This window comes from Fukomys damarensis, unplaced genomic scaffold (genome assembly GCF_012274545.1).
Source record: "Fukomys damarensis isolate Sample0158 unplaced genomic scaffold, DMR_v1.0_HiC HiC_scaffold_2, whole genome shotgun sequence".
Lineage (NCBI taxonomy): Eukaryota > Metazoa > Chordata > Mammalia > Rodentia > Bathyergidae > Fukomys > Fukomys damarensis.
In genome coordinates, this window is record NW_022900914.1 from 48,594,344 (window position 1) to 48,615,971 (window position 21,628).

At 47.2% G+C, this 21,628-nt stretch overlaps 2 protein-coding genes across 3 annotated transcripts in view; one reads left to right on the plus strand and one right to left on the minus strand.

The window, feature by feature from the left end:
* The first annotated feature begins 2,511 nt into the window (after positions 1 to 2,511).
* Positions 2,512 to 15,749, plus strand: Smyd5 (SMYD family member 5). Of its 2 annotated transcripts, none has more exons than XM_010609600.2 (13): positions 2,512 to 2,711; positions 8,841 to 8,949; positions 9,466 to 9,605; positions 10,079 to 10,200; positions 10,560 to 10,629; positions 11,141 to 11,245; positions 12,035 to 12,097; positions 12,315 to 12,385; positions 12,696 to 12,802; positions 13,226 to 13,282; positions 14,334 to 14,463; positions 15,274 to 15,344; positions 15,440 to 15,522. In XM_010609600.2, the coding sequence occupies exons 1-12, from the start codon at positions 2,616 to 2,618 to the stop codon at positions 15,293 to 15,295; spliced, it is 1,092 nt and encodes a 363-aa protein (XP_010607902.1). In that variant the 5' UTR covers positions 2,512 to 2,615; the 3' UTR covers positions 15,296 to 15,344; positions 15,440 to 15,522. The 2 variants fall into 2 exon arrangements, with proteins under 2 accessions (XP_010607902.1, XP_019060882.1); XM_019205337.2 differs by having other exon boundaries at positions 2,551 to 2,711; positions 14,369 to 14,463; positions 15,440 to 15,749.
* A 1,098-nt stretch (positions 15,750 to 16,847) lies between these two features.
* Pradc1 (protease associated domain containing 1) overlaps positions 16,848 to 21,628 on the minus strand; it is a 5,605-nt gene continuing 824 nt past the window's right edge. The window contains exons 2-6 of the mRNA XM_010609813.3: positions 21,589 to 21,627; positions 19,070 to 19,170; positions 18,354 to 18,463; positions 17,935 to 18,102; positions 16,848 to 17,722 (exon numbers count right to left, since the gene is read on the minus strand). Of these exons, the coding sequence (XP_010608115.1) occupies positions 17,602 to 17,722; positions 17,935 to 18,102; positions 18,354 to 18,463; positions 19,070 to 19,170; positions 21,589 to 21,627 (539 nt within the window). The 3' untranslated portion in view covers positions 16,848 to 17,601. The remainder of the gene's footprint in view (positions 17,723 to 17,934; positions 18,103 to 18,353; positions 18,464 to 19,069; positions 19,171 to 21,588; position 21,628) is intronic.

The window sequence follows — 21,628 nt, forward strand, 5'->3', positions numbered from 1 at the left end:
TCTCAATGAAGAGCCTCCTCAGGTCAGAGGGCACCAGAGGAGTTTGAACTTCAAGCAGGGCTCCCTTTTCTGTATCAGCCTGGAAGAAGGAATAACGTAATGGTCAGAGGCACAGACTGGCTGTCAGCTATGTCCTTGGCCAACTTACTGAACTTCTGAGCCATTTTCCTTCATTTGTGTAAAGGGTGTATTGATAACTTACATTTCTCAGAGGCAACATGATGTCTACAAAGCACTCACAATGTGTGCAGTAACTGTTAAAGCTTTTAGGGTCCCTCATTTGAGGGAGTGGTACAGACACCAGCCTTGGCTTCCCAGGGATTAATCAATCTTTCCCTGGCTTTTTATGGAGAAGAAAGGGCCTCAATGAATCAGCGCCTAGGTGTAGAAGAATCTTCTTCACCAGAGATGGTGAAGTTGAGAGCAAAGAAGAAGGGCAGACATCTTAGCCTGCTTCTCCTCACAGTTGTCCAGTTTTCTCGATTTGTCTGAACTGTTACCACTCTCAGGAGCTCAGTTCCAACTGCCTCCTTGTGCAACATGCTGCATTTTCTCTCCAGCTACCTGCCTCAACTTCCTCATCTTTATCTAGAATAGAGAAATTTGAGTCCATTTGACATTGCTGTATTTTCACAAAATAGTTATGTCGCCTCCATGCCACCCCCCACCCCCTACAGAATCCTGACTAGTGGCTGCCTTGCCTTCCCAGAAATCTGCTCCATTTCTCTCTAGGGAGCTTGCTGATAGCCTGCTGTGGTGAAGCCAACAACCTTCATTTTGTTTGTTTGTTTTGTTTTTGTTATTTGAGACAGGGTCTCACTATGTAGTTGAGACTGACCTGGAACTCACTGCATAGCCCAGGCTGCTCTCGAACTGAGTAATCCTCCTGCCTCAGCCTCCTGAGTTCTGGGATTACAGATGTGCACCACCATGCCCAGCACAACCTTCATTTTTAGAGCTAATATTTAGACTACTCATTCTACAATGGCTGGGAGGGGGGAATGAGGGGGATGGAGGTGGGGTGGAAGGAGGCCTGCCCTGCCTCCTGGTCCCTGGCTGCTCTCAGGGCAGCTTTCTGAAGGAGGGGGAGGAAAGGCAGGGAGTCAAGGAGGCCTTGGAAAACAATCTGCACCCAAGGGGATGGACTCCTAGATACTGTGTAGCAGGCTTGAGGGGAGCCAGCATCCAGCCTCAAGAATGCTTCTCTGTCCCTGTGTTCAGGAAAGTCCTTCCTAAGGCAGGACTCAAAGTCAATTCTATTAATCAAAGGAATCCAGCTGCATCTGCCTGTTACAGAAAAAACTGGTATTTTATTTTATTTTTGGGTACTGGGAATTGAACTAAGAGTCTTTACACTGAACTACATATTCAACTCTTTTTAATTATTTTATTTTGTTTTTTAAATTTTGAGACAGGGCCTTACTAAGTCACTAAGTTGTTCAGGCCAGGCATGAATTTAGGATCCTCCTGTCTGGAGTTTCCAGAGTGTTGGGATTTCAGGCATATGCCACCACACCTGTCACTTTTTGTTTTTAACCAATACATCAGTGCTCCACTTCTGCAGCACTTATACTAAATGGGTCAGTTACCTACTAAACAATTACTACCCAACCCCCAAATGTCACGACAAGACCACAGCAGGTGCAGACACAGGTTCATTTTCTTTTCTTTTTCTTTTTGTTTTTTGAGACAGAATCTATCACTATGTAGTTGAGACTGACCTGGAACTCACTATGTAGCCCAGGCTGGTCTCAAACTCACAGCAATCCTCCTGCCTCAGCCTCCTGAGTACTGGGATTATAGGCATGTGCCACCACACCCGGCCACAGATTCCTTTTCGAAGAACATAGAATCAAATGAGGAGCAAGGAAAGTAAAGTATGGTAGTCAGGCCTAGCTGTGGGAACAAGTGCTATAGGCCAGTGGTTGGCAGCTTTTGGGGTCCTGAATGAGAGGACACACCTTTCTTTGGTTCTCAGAATGATTCATGTGTACACTCACTTCTGCATCGTTTAAGGGGTCCTTAGACCTGACTCAGATCGACTCTGAACTTTTCCATCACTCTGGGCTACAAAGGTCTCCAAATCCCTGGAGAATCTGAGACACACACCTGTTGAGCTTGATCTTTGCTAAGACAGTCTGTCCCACAGCAGAGGATTTATAGAGAAAGGAAATCATGCACCAGACTTTAAAGGATGAGTGTGCCCCAGGGTATAAACTATTCCCACCATTTAGTATTAGAGAGGGGACAGAAATAACCGCCTTCCGCTATACTCTCTGCTGGGTCCAAAAAATGCTTTCCTCAATTAGCAAGCCATTGTTGGACAGAGGCACAGTAGACACAAACGTGAATTCGGACTCAAATACATCCAAACTACACATACATAGAATCTGATACCGGCCAAGCAGGCAGACAGCCACAAAACTGCACAGATGTGAGAGTACAAAGGCAAACCCAGCTATACACCTAGTCAATGAACCAAGGAACCGAAAAATCGAACTCGCCTGAGGGCAAACCCCCAACGCAGTGCTACCACTCAGCAATGGGCGGAGCTTCAGGAGCGGAGCTTCCCGGGTCAGGCGGGTCAAAGGTCAGAAAGCGGAGGCGTGCCCAAGATGGCGGCCTCCATGTGCGAAGTGTTCTCCTTCTGCGTGGGCGTGGCGGGTTCGGCCCGGGTTGCAGTAGAAGTCCGATTTGTGAGCAGCGCAAAGGTGAGGCCAGGGTGCACCCCATCCGGAGCCCGCACCCCATAAGACCTTGGAGATAAACCCAGAGATCCATGCCTAGAGGCTATTGTACCGCTTGGCCCGGCCCCTGATCGCAATGCGGGGTTCCCTGTCTGTCTCGGTGCTCAGGCTTCTGGAGCGGTCACGCGGCGGATCTGGGTCTCCAAGATTCTCAGTGCGCAGCCCTTTCCAGTGGAACCTGGTCCGCCCACGGCCTGCTGTGGCTGCTTTAGGAGGAGCTGGGGGCTCTGGGCCTCCTGCGCCAGGCTGAAGGCGTTGCTGCCGGGACCTGGGAGCGGTTGACGGGGACGTACAGAGCAGAGGGAACTCCGTCATAAAAAACCGTTGGTCCTCAGGAGCCTTTTCGTGTGAGATACGGGTGGTAGAATGCGGAGAGACCAGGACCATGTGAAGGGTCTTGAAGCGCTAAAGAACTTGGGCGAGAACCCAAATGAATATTCGTTTTTATTATTATGTTTTAGAAGTTCATTGTAGAAGAAAATATAAAATGTATCAAAGGAAACAAGATAAAATAACTCAGTCTTGTGTGCAAATGTGTATGTATATTAAGTCAGATTTTTAGAAACTGCTTTTTGGATGCAACAATGGCTATATCAATAAACTTATTTCATTCTCAATAAACCTATTAAAAACAATTTCATAATCAAGTAATAAGATAATAACAATAGTTATTAACCTGTGTAATATTATCTTCAAAGTAATTGCTCAGAGTAAAGACAGTATGTGAAGGCGATCTGGCTGCAACATCTGTCATCCCATTGATTACCAGAGTTGATTCGAAATGGCTGGTTAGGCCCGGTGTCCTCTTCATCCCTCGATGCTCCATGTGCATCTCTCCCGAAGTAGCTCATTGGTTGGGTCAAAGAGGATGACCACCCCCGTTTCCTTGGTCAAGGGTATATGATTAGCTGTGCTTCCGTGCGAGAACCTCCAAACAAGCTCCCAAGAGTAAGACGTAAGCCAAAAAAGATTCGTACAAAAAAGAAACAGATAATAGCAAAATTTTCTTTTTAATGAACTAAGATAAACTAATGTAAATGAAACAAATTAGCAAAAATGTTGAAATATTTTTCGAGGATGGAATTTGTAATTTGGGCAAGTATTTGAACTTCCTGCTTCTTGTTTATCTTCTATTTTGCATCCTCTCTGTTTCTGTATGTATATATACATGCACACACAAATAACTGGGATTGTATTGTATATATAGTGTTCCTCATATAAGAGAAACCATGTGATATTTGAGCTTCTGTGTCTGACTTATTTTGCTTAGCATTATGTTCTCAAATTGCACCCATTACCTACAAATGCCTTGTTTATCTTTCTTTATGTCAGTGTAGTACTCTTGTGTATAAATACCACATTTTTATTCATTCATCAGCTGATGGACGTACGTACTGTTTCAAAGATCTATTATAAATTGTGCTGCCATAAACAAAGGTATGCATGAATCCCTGTAATACGATTTTTCACTCTTTTGGGAAGGAACCTGGAATGGGGATAGCAGGATAAAGTGAAATTTCTATTTTCAGTTTGTTTTTTTTTTTTCAGCTTTAATTGAATTTATTGGTACATTTTAGGGATACAGTACAGTTACGTTCATTGTTGGGATCTTGTACCTCTACATGACAAGTCTTGATTCTCATTTTTTCCCCTTACCCCTGCCCTCCCTTCACCCCCTCCTCCCCTCCCATATTTTCAGTTTTTTGAGGCATCTCCACGATGAGTTCCATAGTGGTTTTACTAGTTTACATTCCCACCAGCAATGTAGAAGTATTCCTTTTGCCCTACATCCTGGCCAGCATTTGTTATTATTATTAGATTATTTGATGATAGTCATTCTTTCTGGGGTAAGATGGTATCTCAGTTTTAATTTGCATTTCTCTGATGACCAGTGATAATGAGCATTTTTTTCATGTATTATTTATTTCATGTATTATTTTCATGTATTTATTAGCCAATTGTACTTCTTTAAGAAGTGTGTATTCATTTTGGTTGCCCAGTTTTTTTTTATTTTTTTAGACAGGGTCTCACTATGTAGTTGAGACTGACCTGGAACTCACTATGTAGCCCAGGCTGGTCTCGAACTCACAGTGATCCTTCTGCCTCAGCTTCCCAAGTGCTGGGATTACAGGTGTGTGCCACCAAGCCCAGCCTGGTTGCCCAATTTTTTGGATTAGGTCTTTTTGGGGATCTAATTTTTTTTAGTTCTTTATATGTTTTTGTTTTTTTGAGACAAAGTCTCCCTGTGTAGTTCAGGCTGGCCTTGAACTATGTGTCCTAGGCTGTCCTCAATCTCTTGGCAAGACCTTGTGCTTGAGAGGCAGGCAGCAGAATCGCTGAGCTAAATCTTGGCCCTACATTTTAATTTAAAAATAGTGTAGGTAGTTCTTTTTTATTATTTTAAATTGAATTTATTGGTACATTCTAGGTAGAAAGTACATTCTACTGTACATTCATTACTGGGATCTTGTACCTTTACATGCCAGGTCTTGGTTCTCATTTTTTCCCCTTGTCCCCACCCTCCCTTCACCCCCTCCTCCCTTCCCCACCTTCAAACACTTTAATTCCATTTTTACATTTTCTCATATTTTTTTTCCTTTTCCCTTGTTCCCCTTTCCCTATCCTTCTCACTGTCCCTACACCTTTGGTTCTGTTCTTCCTATTTCACATTGCTAATTGCCCCGAGTAGGTAGTTCTTTTCATGGGAGGGCCGCATTTCATCAGCCAAACTCTTTATTTATGGATCCTTTATGTTGCATCTTACTTTTCATCCCTGGGATCAAAGGTCTTGGAGTATACATTTTGTGCAGACACCCTATGTTTGCTCTAGAATTATTTTCTTTCCTAGTTATCTTTATTTATTTATTTATTTTTGAGACAAGGTCTCACTATGTAGTTGAGACTGACCTGGAACTCCCTATGTAGCCCAGGCTGGTCTCGAACTCACAACAATCCTCCTGCTTCAGCCTCCCAAGTGCTGGAATTACAGGTGTGTGCCACCACTCCCGGCTATTTTTTTCTTTTTTGGTGTTGGGGATTGAATTTGGGTCGTTATGCTTTTGAGGCAGGAGGCGGAACCACTGAGCTAAATCCCTGGCCCTTTCCTACTTATCTTTTGCACTTGGGAGGGTGGAGGATTGCCACAAGTTTGAGGCCAACCTGCCTATACAGACCCTGTTTCAAAATACAAAAATAAATAAATAAATAAATAAGCAGACAGACAAACCTCCCAAGTGCTGGGATTACAGATGTGTGCTACTATGCCTGGCTTCTATGTACTACTTTTTTTTTTTTTTTTTTTGTACTGGGGATCGAATTTAGGCCCTTGCACTTGCAAAGAAGGTGGCAGAACCACTCCCCAGCCCTATGTAGTACATTTTAAAATCTTGATTAAATGATTTTCTAGAAAAATACAAATGACCAAAATAATTCAAAAGGAAGAAAGCTCAGAAAGTAATAAGCCAGGCTGAGATCTGGCTAGTGTACACATTCCAGCTAGCATCCACAGCAAACTACATGGAGCTGAGTATGGTTGCACACCTGTAATCCCAGCACTTTGGAATGCTGAGGCTGGAGGATCACAAGTTTGAGCATAGCCTAAGCAACTTAGTGACTTAATGAAACCCTCTTTGGAAAATAAAAGGCTGGGCATGTAGTTCAATGTGAAGGATTTTGAATTCATTCTCCAGCGTCAGCCACAGAGGTTAGAGTTTTGCATAATTTTTTTTTCCTTTGGTTTTTTTTTTTTTTTTTTTTTTTTTTTTGAGACAGGGTCTCACTATGTAGTTGAGACTGACCTGGAACTCACTATGTAGCCCAGGCTGGTCTCGAACTCACAGCGATCCTTCTGCCTCAGCCTCCCGAGTGCTGGGATTGTAGGCCTGTGCCACCATGCCCAGCTGCATAATTTTTTAAAAAACTTTTTTGTTTTTGTCAAATTAGAAATATGTTTGTGGGCCGGGGGTGTAGCTCAGTGGTTCTGCTGCTTGCCTCACCAATGCAAGAACCCGAGTTTGATCCCTGGTACCAAAAAAAAAAAAAAGGAAGAAAAGAAAAGAAAGACATGTGTTTGTATGGCTTTTCTCCTTTCAGTGCTCTCCACCTTTTTTTTTTGGAGACAAGGTCCTGCTTGTAGCCCAGCTGGCTTCAAACCCGAAGCAGTCCTCCTGCCTCAGCCTCCTAAGCACTAATTACAGGCCTATGCCACCATGCCTGGCTCTTCACACTCTTTGACATGAATAAGATCTGTGCTTCTTAAAATACAAATACTTTCCTCTGTTTTGGGGATGAGTGAATTTTGGGGGGAGGGTTTTGAGACAGGGTCTCACTATATAGTTGAGACTGACCTGGAATTCACTGTGTAGCCCAGGCTGGTCTCAAACTCACAGCGATTCTCCTGCCTCAGCCTCCCCAGTGCTGGGATTACAGGCGTGCGCCACCACGCCCGGCAGGGGATAAGTGAATTTATAAAAGAAACAACTCCAATTCTTTTCCTTCTTTTTCCCCCCTCAGTACTGGGGATTGAACTCAAGGCTCTGCTCTACTACTCAGCTCTATCCCCAGCCCCATCCTCCCCCTTTTGTTTTGGTTACTAAATATTTTTTGTTTGTTTGTTTTGATTACTAAATATCAGTTTAATCCTCCAGAAGAGGGAGGAAGAGATCTATATTTCTCTAGTATTGAGCTTTGAAGTTACCAGAGACAATGTGGGTCTGTCATGTTTTTTGTCCCATAGAAGAAGGTTAAGTTTTCATTTTGCCACCTTGGGACTCAGAGGCTACAAAATGTAGAGGTGGGGCTTCTAGGAAGTCAAGGTACATTTATGGTTTTGCCCCTGGTTTTGTTTTACCCATCCCATTCTCCTGTTAGAGATTTTGTGACTCATTGGTTGCCCAGGGCCTGTGATGGTCTACACAACTTTTTTGCTCTAGGTTTGGTAGGGGCCCCCATCTTGCCAGAGCACCAGTGCTAAAAGGAAACAGCTACTCAGGAAGTCATAGTGACTGGGTGTTTTTACTATTGTGTCAGCATTTTTCTTCTTTCCTTTTGTTGTGGCAGCTCAGTGTTGGCATGGGCGCTGCTGTCTTCCCTAAGTGAGCAGGGAGACTGAGTGCCAGCAGGGCCAGTAACTGCCTGGGTTCTGAAGCCAACTTCTGAGTCTGGCATAGTCGAGAGATGGCAATTCAGATATTGTTTTCTCATTGTTCATCATGATGTGTACAGTGTTGTATACCTGAGATAGATACCTGAGTTTTAGACTAATCCTTCTCAAACTTGAACATGCATAGGAAGCTTCTGGGCTCCTTGGCAAGATGCAGATACTGATTCTGTAAGTCTGGGGAGGGACCTAAGATTCAAACATCCCAGATGATGCCCTTGTCGCTAGTTATGCACCTCACATTGAGAAGTAATGAGCTAGAGCTCATGAGGTTCCTGTGCTGTGTCATTGCATCCTGTAAATTACCTGGTAGTTTACACATGGTAGTTTCTCACATGTGAAATGGTACAAAGAAGCGAAGCAGTTGCCTCACAGGTTCACAGCAAATTGACATGAAGGCCGGTGCTAGGATTAGCTCCTTGCTTTTAGAACAACACCTACATACTTGTTTGGGAACCAGGTGCTGTGCTCCCATAGATGCTGTACTTCACTGACCAAGGAAGAACGTATTTCTCCAAACTAAGCTTCCCCGTAGGTGTAAGGTTTTGCAACCCTGAGTGGCAGCACCACTGCTGGGACGTTGGAAGGTGAGGGTTGGGGTTGGGCTGAAAAGGCTGCCCTGTCATTACCAGCTCCTCAACCTGCAGGGATCTTTGCTCTAGCCATTCTAAAAATTCTCTGAATAGTCATACATGGTTGCTATTGCATCTCCTTCCCCTGTCAATGCTCCAGAAGGGCTGAAAGAAGGTTAAGAGCCACTTTTCCAGGGCAGGAAATTATGGAGGTTGCAGAGCATTTGTTCTGAATCCTCAGAGGCAACGGCTCCTGCTAAGAAGAAGTCATGTGGGGGTGAGTCTGGACAGCCTTGTAGGAGCTCTTGGAGGTCTGTCTTCAGTCCCTTCTGTAAACATCCTGTTTCTTTTCTGCCCATTTAGGGAAAGGGACTGTTTGCCACACAACTGATCCGAAAGGGAGAGACCATCTTCATAGAAAGGCCCCTGGTGGCTGCACAATTTCTCTGGAATGCACTTTATCGCTACCGAGGTGAACACTCTCACCTATTGCTCATGGCTGCTGGGCCCTGCTACTTTTGTGCACGGAAGACAGCTGCATACATCTGTACTGACTGATGTCTCTGGGACTCTGGGTGTTGGGAGAAAATGCTCTCTTCTGCAGTACTGCCTGAGAATCACACCTCTGTCTACTCTCAGGCACTGGGGGCTGTGTGCCTGCAGTAACAGTTTCCTCTAATGTGCTCTTATGGGAGATGACTATCTCTCGCAGAGCTCAGAGCCCACATACTGAGTCTAACTGAGAAGCAGGGGGAGTCAGAAGGTGCCAGGGGTTTCTTGAGAGAAAGAGAGGTCATTTTCCTTTGGATGCATGTGAGATTCATTCCTTTGTTCATTTCATTCTTTGAAATAGTCATTCATTTACAGACTTGTATGGAGCACTGTCAGGCACTGTCCTAGTTGGAGGGCTAGAGGGGAAATACTACTTTGAAAGGAGAGATGAGGCTCTTGGGACACTTAAATTGTTGCGTGTGGCTCTCACCCTTAGCCTGTGATCACTGCCTCCGGGCCCTAGAGAAGGCAGAGGAGAATGCCCAAAGGCTGACTGGGAAACCAGCCCAGATTTTGCCTCACCCAGAGCTATGCACTGTGCGTAAGGACCTCCACCAGAACTGTCCCCACTGCCAGGTGAGCATCCCAGGGGGAGTGTACCTGAAAGGGGTCGGTGAGCAAGGCCTTAGTTGAAGTCCTCACTGGGGAGATAGGAACTCAGACAGACCTGGTCATAGCCCTCAAGAGCCATGACGTAGGGTGAAACATTGAAAGGACTCAGTAATTGTTCTGTCCTCCTTGTTCTAGTTCCATTGCCTAGGAAATGGGCTTGGTGGGAGCTTGCCTTTTTAGGGCCTGGCAGGGGCTCTCCTCTCTACCTGAAAAGTTGTCTTTTTCTGTGCTTTTACAAGTTTAGGTTAGGTGCCCACCCATATGCCCTTAGAGTACTGTATGTTTTCTCATCTTATAATTCCTCTGTGCTCCTACTCAGAGGCTGTTGGTGGAAGGAATGCAGTTAGGGGAGGCAAGTGCCTTATGGGATGTCTGTGCCTTGCTCTCTTCACCCCATGGCCAGATCCTAGGGCACTGACCTCTGCCCCACCTAACAGGTGATGTACTGCAGTGCAGAATGTCGGCTGGCAGCTGCAGAGCAATATCACCGAGTCCTGTGCCCAGGCCCCTCTCAGGATGACCCCCTGCATCCTCTCAATAAGCTGCAGGAGGCTTGGAGGTAGGTCTCTTCCTTTCTTTATCCTTCCCTCCTGTCCCACTTGCCTCTGCTTAGCATATGTTGCCAACTTCTCTGTTACCATTCTGCAGATATTTCCTGTATTCTTAGGGTTAAAAAAAGGCACATCACCCAACCCTCTGCCTTTAATCTGGGCTGCCAGTTCCACCATCCTCAGTGCTTTACCCCTTCCAGAAAGAGCCCATAGGGATGCAAAATCTACCTAAGTCCTGCCAAAGCCTTTCTCCTTTTGGTGGTTGATGAAAGTGGCAGGGTTTCTCTTTGGCAGTCAGACTGGGTTTCCCAGACCTCAGCTACTGGGGAGGGAATTTTAAGGCCAAACTTTTTTTTTCTTTTCCTAGGAGTATTCACTACCCACCTGAGACTGCAAGCATCATGCTCATGGCCCGAATGGTGGCCACAGTAAAGCAGGTAAGCCCACCTGAGGGTGACTGGCGCCCTCAGCCATCAGAGCCCTAGCTTGGATGCAGCATTATTCCTGGGCTTCCCAAAGAAGAAATGCTTGCTTTGTACAATCTTAGCTAAGCATAAGTCAAGTGTGGGAATTGGGGCTCATTTTGCAGGTAATCTTAGATTTATAGAAAGATGTCTCATGCAGCATTTGATTTGTGGGTACCACTTTTTAGGATTCTTTCTCTTACCTAGAGAAGCTACTCTAACCCTCTTCTGTTAATATTATGGTTCCTTGGCCTAGTTCTCTGTTCCCCAGGTGTTTTGAGTTGGCTCGTTCAGCTCCAGCTGGAGACATGGTTGGGTGTGGGCAGAATGGGGAAGAACACTCAGGCAGAGGCCCTGGAAGCTCACATGTGGTGGTTGTTCCCTGTTGGCAGGGGCTTTAGAAACAGGCCATCTGTTCCACTGGATGGTAATGCCACTAAGGAAATGGGTGTCTGTGATCCTTAAGTACATTTGTCCACTATAGGCTAAGGATAAGGACCGTTGGATCAGGCTCTTCTCCCAATTCTGTAACAAAACAGCTAATGAAGAGGAGGAAATTGTCCACAAACTCCTGGGGGACAAATTCAAGGTTAGTCTCCCATGACCTGTCTCCATCCCTCACCCTTCCCAGATAGCTTGAGATGACCCTGGCCACTTATGGGGAGCTCCACATTTCTTCTCTTCGCAGCTACAGAAGGGTTAGAACCTGGTCTCCAAAAATTGATCAGAGGTTTTACATTCCTGTCACTGTTTTACTTCATGATGTAATGTGGAACTAAAACTGGGACGTGAGGATTGGGGTGGTGACAGAGGAAGGGTTGGATGCCTGTCTGAGAAGCAAGACTCCTGTCAGCAGGTGGCAGCAGGCAAGTCAATTATAACAGAGAATGGAGGGCTGCAGGTCCCCAGAGTCAGCTACCAGAGTATCTGAGTGCTCAATCCCAGAGTACAGATTCTCACTGAGGACAGCAGATTTCTACATAGAGTTTCCTGAAGGCAGAGGTAGCTGTGGGAAGGGATGTATCTGAGGTGGGCCCCCCTGTACTGAATTCAACAGAAAAGAGGGAAGAGCTGAGTTGGTCAGGAGGCCCAAGAGAGATGGTGAGAACAGAAATCCTAAGCCAAGCTGCCTCATCCTCACTAGTACCAGTGCTAGAAAACAAGGAGAAAGTTTGGGTTCACTACTTTGCGTTGGAGGCCAGCAGACTGCCAAAGCTCTTTGGAGATAAGGACTCTGGGGCCTTGCTTTGACCCCATGAAAAGCTCGGTCTGCAGAGAAGGCCCTTTTTCCTTCTCTCACCTGATCTTCTGGACCCTACCTGGTTGCCAAGGGGAATTCCCCAGGGATGTGAATCTTTCCCTACTCCCCCTTCACCAGGGCCAACTAGAACTTCTGCGGAGACTCTTCACAGAGGCCCTTTATGAGGAAGCACTCAGCCAGGTGAGTGTGGGGAGGCTGGGGCCACCACCTTCTGATTACCCCATTCCCCAGGAGCAATTGGGTCTATATCTCCTGGGGCATCTAAGCCAAAGCTGGCTTGGTCTTCTGGAGTTGGGATGGGGCAGATGCTTAGAAGTCTTCCTGAACAGAGCCATACCAGAAAAAAAAGCAAACAATTGTAATCCAAGCACTCACCTTTTCTTTTTCTCTCCCACAGTGGTTCACTCCAGATGGATTCAGATCTCTCTTTGCTCTTGTTGGGACCAATGGCCAAGGAATTGGGACCAGGTTAGGAGACAATGTCCTAGAGATCTTAGATTGTCCCTCATGGTTCAATTGGGAGATTGACTGAGGAAGGTAGCCACAGCTTCTTTCAAGCTTGGGGTGGGGTAGGATGTGACTTTGGCCTGAGTGCTGAGCTGGACATGGTGGGAGGAGTCCAGTGGAGAGGAGTTTGCACCTGGGAGCTTTGCTATATTGGGGAACATGGGGCCCCCAACCTGGAGAAAGAAATGGGGTGGGAGCCCCTTCTGCCTGGGCTTAACTTGCCCTGTGACTTGGGCTTTCTCTCCAATCATGGGCTGCCTGGGAACTCCAGCTCCCTGAGCCAGTGGGTCCATGCCTGTGATGCTCTAGAGCTGAAGCCTCAGGACCGCGAGCAACTAGACGCCTTCATTGACCAGCTGTACAAGGACATCGAGGCAGGTTGGTGAGATGGGGCCATGGCCTTGCCCAACTTTGTGGTCCCCCTCTCCCAGTCAGATGGTGGATATAGTTACTCCCAGGAAGCGCTGAGTTAATGGTGGGGAAAGTAATCCTATGTGTACTTGTACTTGTGGGCAGCTGCAGATCTGTCCACAGGACACACACATGGTTGAGAAATGGCCCAGAGATCCACCCAGAGGCTTGATGCTGGGAGGAGGGGGAGTGCCGGACAAATAGGGTGAAATTGCAGACAGAAGAGCAAGCTTGTGCTTCAGAGAGGCAAGTTTAGGTAAAGTGGTGGGGCCTGGGTATGTTAGTGTGGTGGGATGGCAGGAGAGTGGAGCTGGTGCCTTTCCTTGTCAGCCTAGTTTCCTTGTACCTATAAAACGGGTAGAACAGTGTCCGCATATTACTATCTTACAGCTACCGGCGAGTTCCTTAATTGTGAAGGATCTGGCCTCTTTGTGCTTCAGAGCTGCTGTGAGTCATGACATTGGGTTGGGAGGGTAGGGACTGGGCCCTTGCTGGTAGCTTGATAGCCATAGTTCATTTTTCTCAGATGGCCCTTTTAGGCTGTCTAGATTGAGGCTGGGAGTGGGATTATTCCTGAGCTTCTTTGGTGATTCCCTTAGGGCTTTTTGCTTTGGGTTTCTCCATTTATTTATTCAGTTGCTTGTGCTGTGCTGTGTGTGTGTGTGTGTGTGTGTGTGTGTGTGGTGTTAGGTAACCCAGAGCCAAACATGCTATGTAAGTGGTCTGCCACTGAGCTATATCCCCAGTCACCTTCTCATATTTGAATGCTTATGTATGAAACCTTGTAGTGTGCCAGGCCCTGTCTAAGGCAGACACAAAGACTGGCTTCTTGCAGTTTGGGTTTGCTCCATCACTGCCTAGGTGTGTGTTAGGGGAGCACTAGGAATATTCAGGAGGCCTGCAGGGTGCTGGGGAGAGGGAGCACAGGGGAGGCCCATCTCAACACCTGACAGGGAAGGCCAGGGCCAGCTCCAACAACTGCCTTTCCTAGGTCTTGGCCACCTGCTCTTGGTTTTCCACTGCATGTCTCTCCTGCCAGGCTCCAGAGAGGGTTCTCAGAAGGCCTGAGTTAGCCATTACCTTATGTCCAGTAGCAGACAGAACCGAATTAAATAGTCTAGTATGGGCATCCTTTCAGAATCCTGTCCTCTCTTTTTTTGTTTTTTTTTTTTTTGTTTTGGTCTCGGAATCGAACTTGGGACCTTGTGCTTGCGGTGGAACCACTGAGCTAAATCCCCAGCCTTCTTATCCTCTCTTAATGAGACAGTGAGAACATAACTGAGAATGAATGGCCAGTCTCAGGAGGTTGGAGTGGGCAATGATGTGCCAGTGCATTTGTGCCTGTGTGCTGTGGTATCTGGGAAAGCGCACTGGATGGGGAGGCAGGAAACTTGGGGTCTGGTACCCACTCAGCCCTGCCAGGGCTCTTGAGAACAAGAAGTGAAGGGTCTTAGTGCTCTGCCAAGCTGAGATTTTTTTTTTTTTTTTTTTTTTTTAGTTAATAATACTCATTACCTGCCTCTTGTGACTCAGGCAACCACAGCTGTGTCCCCAATGCAGAGACTGCTTTCCCAGAAAATAACTTCCTTTTGCATGTCACCGCTCTGGAGGATATTAACCCAGGAGAGGTGAGGAGGACGAGGGCTGCAGGGGTTTGGGTGGACAGTGAGCCTGGCAAATTCTGTCCAAAGATTAGGAGCAGTAGTGACTAGATCTTCCTAAAGGTCAGGCTCTTGGAGACTTCTTACATGCCTCAGGGCCTGAGTCTTTTGCCCAGTCTCACCCAGCTTCAAAAAATAACTCCAGAGAGCCTCAGAGCAGTGTTTGAAGGTCAGCTGTGTGCCTAGGTTCCTGTGTCTAGCTACATTTTTATTTTTATTTTTTTATTTATTTTTTGGTACTGGGGATCAAACTCGGGACCTTGCCCTTGTGAGGCAGGCGGTGGCAGCACTGAGCTAAAACCCTGGCCTCACAGCTACCTTTTAATCAACAGATTTACAGCTTCTAAAAAAGTGGGAGGTAGTTCTTTGTGGCTTAGTCTGGGAAGCTGGTATGGGTTTGGGTGTCCTGGCTATGAGTGCAGTGCATAGGACAAGTAGAATCACACCAAGATAACCTCTGAGTCGAGCTACAGACCCTGGCCACTGACTGGCTTTCACTATGGCCCCAGGCCTGGGCTACTTGCAGTCTCCCCCTCTGTCTCTGACACTGGTTATTGAAACCTCATAGTACCTGCCTGCTGAAGGCATCGGAAATGAATTGGGGTAGACTGCCCCTCACTGAAGGGCAGCTCAGGCCTGGCTCCTGGGGATGGGACAGTAGTGTTGTTGGGGAAGCCCTTATCCTCCTAATGGAAGGTACACCATTTATCTAATCTAATTAATCTGTGTAATCCAGTCTATCCTAATATGAGACCCCACCTCTCCTCTGCCCTACAGGAAATCTGTATCAGCTACTTAGATTGCTGTCAACGGGAGCGCAGCCGCCACAGCCGCCATAAGATCCTTAGGTGCCAGCTGGGGATATGGTTGGGCAGCTGGGCTTGGGGGTCCTCCATTCTGTGGCTACCTGACTTTTCACCCTCATCATCCTCCACACCTGCAGGGAGAACTATCTGTTTGTCTGTTCCTGCCCCAAATGCCTGGCAGAGGCTGATGAACCCAATGTGACCTCAGAGGAGGAGGAGGAGGAAGAAGAGGAGGAAGAGGAAGAAGAGCCAGAAGATGCAGAGTTAGGGGATGAGATGACTGATGTGTGATGTTGCCCTGCCTGAAAGGGGCCCTGCTCCAGATCCTGCTAGAAAAGGGGGCCCTCCCCCCCAGAAAAGAGGCTTGGAAGGAACTCCCCACTCCCATTGCCTGCTTTCCTCCTTCCAGTACTCTGCCAGAGCGTAGGACAGGGGCTGCATCCTAGGCCCCACATCTCCCACAGACCTCATGCCCTGAGCACTGCTGCTGAGTTGGCTCGGACTCTGTGCCATCACTGAGCCTTCCAGAACTGGCCTCCCTTGACTTTACTCCACTGTAAATGTGAGGGGTTGGAACCAGGGTGTGGGCCTAACAGTGTTTCTTAGTCCACACTCACCTGTCCACTGGCAGCTTCTCCCCTCTCAACTGATTATTGGTTTGAGGGGTCGCAAAGTGACATATCTGAAGTGGAAAGGGGAGGTGTGGCACTTTGTCTTCCTTACCTCACACCTGCCATGACTATAGCTGTTAGGGTGACAGCCTGCCCATAAACCAGAGGGAAGAGGAAGTAGGGTCTGAACCTCTGGAGCACCTTCTCTAAGACTGGCTACCAGAAGACACTAGATTATGGAGATTTCCCTCATTCCCCCCACTTCCACTGTTTGGACATCAGGGGAAGTGGGTATTAGCCCCTTCCCTAGACTCCAGAATCTGTACCTCTACCTTATCTCCCAGACCTTGGCACAGTGGGTAGCTGGCGTCATAGGGTATGAATGGGGCCTCTGCCTTCCTCAAAAGGAGATCATTGCCCTTTATTACACCTTCTTCCCACTGAGGGTTCTAGCAATCTGGCTGAGACCTGTGGGATGACAGGCCTTTGTGCCTTATTTTAGGATGCTTGAATTTTCCCAGGGCCTGTTAAAATGAACCAATGAAAGGCTCTCCTGGCCTCAATCTCCATCTTTAAGAGTTTCACGGGGAACATTGAAGTCTTCCAGAAACGTACAGGTGCTGGGCTAGATACTTGGTGGGTAGCCATGACTGTCCTTTCCTTACCCTAGAGGATCATCTTACTCTTGGGTTGGATGCTATGGGTATTACAAGCATCACTCCCAATTCATTCCTGCCTACCTTCCTTGAAGGGCTCGCCACATCACCTTTCTGAGAGATCCCAGGGAAGACAGGTGCACCCTTCAGGCCCTCCCCTGGGCTGTGCAGCCAGGTAGAACCTGGCCATCTGGCTCCCTCACAGCACCCCTCTCCTGCCCCACCTGCCCACTTCAATAAAATATGAGTGGTGACGGGTCTTTCTTTGTAAGATTGTCTTGTGGAGAATGGCTGGACAGGGCTCTCAGCAGACAGAGGTACACAAGTTAGACCAGGTGACAGTGGCAGATAAGAGGTACAGTCTTCCCAGCTATGCTCATCTCGTCTCAGCCACACTGCTGTGACAATATTTCTAAAGTCAGAATAAATGTCCTCCAAAGGCTGGTTTTCATCAACACTAGTTTACAAGATGATTCTTCTCCTTAAGGGGCTGAACTACAGCTATCTGGAGCTTCCTGTGCATTGGTCCTAAAGGATCTAGGGAAAGTGTCTTCACTGGACCTCAACTGTCTTCCCTCAAAATGATTTGGGACCAGAGGAATTAAGTGTGGATATCCCACCCCCTGTGTTTTAGGAGACAGAACCCTGATGAGCTTTATTGCTAAAAAATCAGAGTTTATTGAGTCCCCAGACACCAATTCTTTAAACCTCTCCAGTAATTCCTGTGAAGGTCACTGTGAGGAGACTGTGGGTTGGGGAGCTTGAATCAGGTGGAATGTCACAGGTGGCCTCCTTCTAGCTCGTTTTGTTCTAGATTCCTGCCAGAAGCCCTGGAGCCTGGCTCTTTCCTGTTCCTGTAGCCCAAGATGTCCTTGGGCGCCTTGGTGAAGGGAGAGCCTGTGATGTGAGCTTTCTTCCCTCTGCTTGGCTCCCCTTGTCTACAGATTTTTCTCCCCAGATTCTAAATAGTAGAATGCCTGGGTTTCCCCTTCCAAGCCCAGGGTCACTTAAGGCTGGAATGTTGGACCAGTTCTACCAGAAGGTCCAGGGTGGTTGTAGCAGCTCAAATGTGGGGATGCTGGTGACGTTGACTGGGATGGAAATGATGGCCCATGGCAGCCCATGCTGTTCCAGGGAGCGACGGATCATGTAGCTGGTAGGGCATGAAAAGAGGTGATGATCACTTTCTTAGCACCCCAACCTGCCCCTCTGTTTCCCCTTGGAGTTACAGAACCGGAGGATTTTTTGCTTTCCAACAAGGGTACCCCAAGACAAAAGTCTGTGGGATGGGACTGATGATACCCATTACCTCCCAATCATGACATCCCATTTGGTGCTGACAGGCCAGAGACAAGGAGGCCTCACCCATCTCTGCCCAGCAGGAAGAGGGCAGGAATGTCAGCTGTGCGCTGGGTACTGTCCTGGATCATTTCCACATAGAAGCTGTCATTGTCAACTGCATTGTCAGAGATGATCACGGCCCGCCCACCATGCTCCTGTACCACTCGGGTCTTGGAGAGGAAGGAGCAGCCCCTGGAAGAGGTGGTGATGAGACCAAAGGAAAATCAGGTCCTAGCTACCCCTTCCCCACCCCATAACCCTAAGAGGATGAAAGGAGGACCATGAAAAACTTGTTAAAAGGTTCCTAAGTACATAGCCAAAAGCATGGATAATCTTATGGCATTTAAAGATCCTTAAAAGGATGATTATTCAAAAGCAGCTGTTTTGAAGAACCACCACTAGCCATGGTCTCAGAATTTGCCATATGCCTGCCCACTCCTTACCCTCTCTCCACCAGAGCAATTTGGTCTTGAATGAAGAAACCGTTGCTGAGTTCCCCACAGGCCTCTGGAGGTTCAGCAGGGACAAGGTGAATCTGTTCATACCTTGTATGCTGAAAAATGTTTATAGACATTTGGACAAGTGAGACGTGCTTTGAGAACGGGCTGACAATCTCATCTTATTGGCATTGTATCATGAAGGGTGGAGGAAATGAGTGGTTTCTGTGTTGCTGGGCACTTGAGCATTTTCACTTAATTCTCACAAAGGCCTATGTGGTTGTTTAAGTTCATGCTGCATTCTATGAGATAGGGGAGGTGGTTATAGACATAGGGAGGGGAAGTAGGTACCCAGAGGTAGAGCTGACAGAGAAAGCTGGTGCCCTGTTATTTGAGACAGGGTCTCTGTGTAATCCAGGCTGGTTTTGAACTCACTAGCCCAAACTGGCCTTGAATTCACAGTAATCCTCTTGCCTCAGGCTCCCACTTGCTGGGACTACAGCCTTGTGCCAAGTGCCCCCAAAGAAGAAAGCTTGTCCCTCCACGGTGCCCAGGTCTAAGTATGAGTCAGCATTTTCTTTCTGTATTGCCACTCCTGAGAGACAGGTGGGTTCTGCTCCTTTCCCTGGCTCAGCATTCATAAGGAAGAAGAGGGTTACCATAACTCAGTGAAGGAAAGGGGGAGGCTGAGGATCAGAGATGAAAGGTATTGCTGAACTTACAAAGATACCACCGAAGTCCTTGGCAGGTGTGGCTGTGAAGATGTATCGAATGTCCCCAGGACTCAGTACTTGGAAGTATAAATAATCATGGATGCGTAAGCCTGAAGGAAAAAGTACACATGAAAAGCTCTCAGGTACAAGGTGGTTTGAGTTCAAATAGTGAGCTCCATGTCTTCAACTTCTCTGGCTATAGACTGGGTCTAGGGTCCCAATTTCAGCTGATTGAGTTACCTGGGTGGGCAAGATAGTTTTTCCCCTGGGCAGGCTAGCTGATATGGATGGAGTTAATAACCTCAGATTTATATCTGCTGCTGCTGCTTCTGACACAGGTAAACCAAGAAAACTGGGACCTCTAATCTGTCTTTGCTCTTAAGTACACCTGGGAATTTCGGGGTGGAGGTATAGTGCTCCAGGCAGAAGATTCTCACTGAAACTTAGAAATTTACTCTGGTCCACTGCCATTTCCCTAGCCCAGTCACTATCATTTCGTGTCCTGATCATTCCAGCTTCTTTTATTTTTAATTTGTTTTTCATTCCAGCTTCTTAACTGGTCTGTCTGCCTTTATTTTCTTTTTCTTTTTCGCCTTGCTGTGTTGCCCAGGATAGTTTCCAACTCATGAGTTTAAGCAATCCTCCTGCCTCAGCTCCCACGTGCCTCCATTCTTGCTCCCTCAGGTCCATCTCCTAAACAGAAACCAAGCATCGTAAGACATCTTAGTAATTATACCCTTCACTGATTTCCTTCATAAAGTCTACATTCTTCACTGTGGCCTACAACGGCCTGCTTGATCTGACCCCTGGCCATTACAATCCCATCACCCTCTTGTGTTCAAACTACACTTGCCTCTTTTCAGTTTGTTAATTTTGTATCTTTTTGCAAGCTGTTACCTCTACTTGGAAGGGTCCCTACTCACACCCAACCTCCACTATTTGTGGTGCTAAGCACCTTACCACTGAGCTACATTCCTGCCCCCCCCACCCCTTTTCAAAAAATGGGTGAGACAAGGTTTCACTTTGTTGCCCAAGCTGGCCTCAAACTTGTAATCTGCCTTCCTCTGCCTCCCAAATACATGAGATTACAGGCCTATGCCACCAAGCCCAGCTCCACCTTCACTTTATTTGGCTCATTCCTAGTCCTCCTTCAGGTCATAGATTAAATGTCATTTTCTCGGAGGAAGATATGTATCATGATTGCCCATTATTTTGGCCATTCAAAAATGTACATTTTGGGCTGGGGATTTGGCTCAGTGGTTCTGCTGCCCGCCTCACAAGCACAAGGGCACAAGTTCAATACCTGGTACCAAAAGAAAAGATAGAGCTAGTCTCAAAAATGTATGTTTTGGGCCAGGAATTTAGCTCAGTGGTTCCACCGCCTAACTTGTAAACTCAAGGTCCCAAGTTTGATCCCCGGTACCAAAAAATAAATAAATAAAAATGTATGTTTTCCCAGTTAATATTTTCAACATAATTTGTAAATGTACAGTATCCATAATTCTTAATATCTGACTGTCCAATAGGGCAATAATTATAAATTTATATAAATTTTATTCAATGCTGAATCCCCAATGCCTATGATAGTGGCTGGGATATAGTGGGGGTGTTCAGGAAAGGTTACTGAGTGAAAGAACAAACTACATCATGCTGCACTGCCATTAGCAAGAGAACTGTCAGAACCACCAAAATTGGGGAGGGGGGTACAGGAATTTCTTTGCAGCATCAAAGTTTAATGTTTTACCTGGACTTGAGTCCCTAGGTTCTTTAGTCCTAAGAGTGATGAGTGCTCAAAGAAGCTGTGGCCACAGGTCCACTAATAAATCAGACTAACAACCTATCCATGTGAGCCAGCTGTCCTTGCCCAAGTCAGCCACCAGACAGAGCTCCTAGGGGTTGGCCCTGGGCTATGTAGCCTTTCCTCCTGGGAATCAGATTCAGATGCACTCCCCAGGAAGCCTTACCTAATTGATGTTAGACAACTCTCCTCCCCACTTGCACCTTTGCTTGGCCTTTGCATATCCTTATCTGTGTGTAAATTATAGGTATATATGTATATGCTCACATATGTGTGGGTGTATATGCTCATGTGCTTGTGAAGGCTCACGCGGATTGTGTACATAGGTGCTTCTGCGTGTGAGCCCACGTGTAGGAACGCGTGCAGTATATGCATGCGAAAGCTTACGTATGTGTCTCCAGCTTGTTTGTATCTCCAGCTGCCCCTTGTGCCTCCTTTTCGTTTCACTTATATCACCTGGGTTGGTTTTGGTTGAGGGGGGTTGGTGGGACCTGCTTCGACCTGGGGAGCTGAAGACTCAGAACCTAGGTTCAGGATACACCCAGTTCAATGTCCCTATGGACCAGCACCCATTCACTCTGGCCGGCCGGTCCCAGACCTGCTCGGCTCCGAACTCGCGGGGTCCCCAAGGTGACCCGTGGCCCCTGCCCCAAGACGTGCGCAACCTGGACGGCGAGCCCCGCCCCACAGCACAGCATAGCACAGCACAGCCCCGCCCGTTGCCGCTCACCGTGGGCTGCGACGCATGCGGGCAGCCAGAGCACCAGACA

Coding starts and splice junctions, on each gene's coding strand:
- Smyd5 (XM_019205337.2), top strand. CDS start 2,616: ATGGCGGCCTCCATGTGCGAAGTGTTCTCCTTCTGCGTGGGCGTGGCG. Junction 8,950..9,465: donor TGCACTTTATCGCTACCGAG/GTGAACACTCTC, acceptor TCTCACCCTTAG/CCTGTGATCACTGCCTCCGG. Junction 12,098..12,314: donor ATGAGGAAGCACTCAGCCAG/GTGAGTGTGGGG, acceptor TCTCTCCCACAG/TGGTTCACTCCAGATGGATT.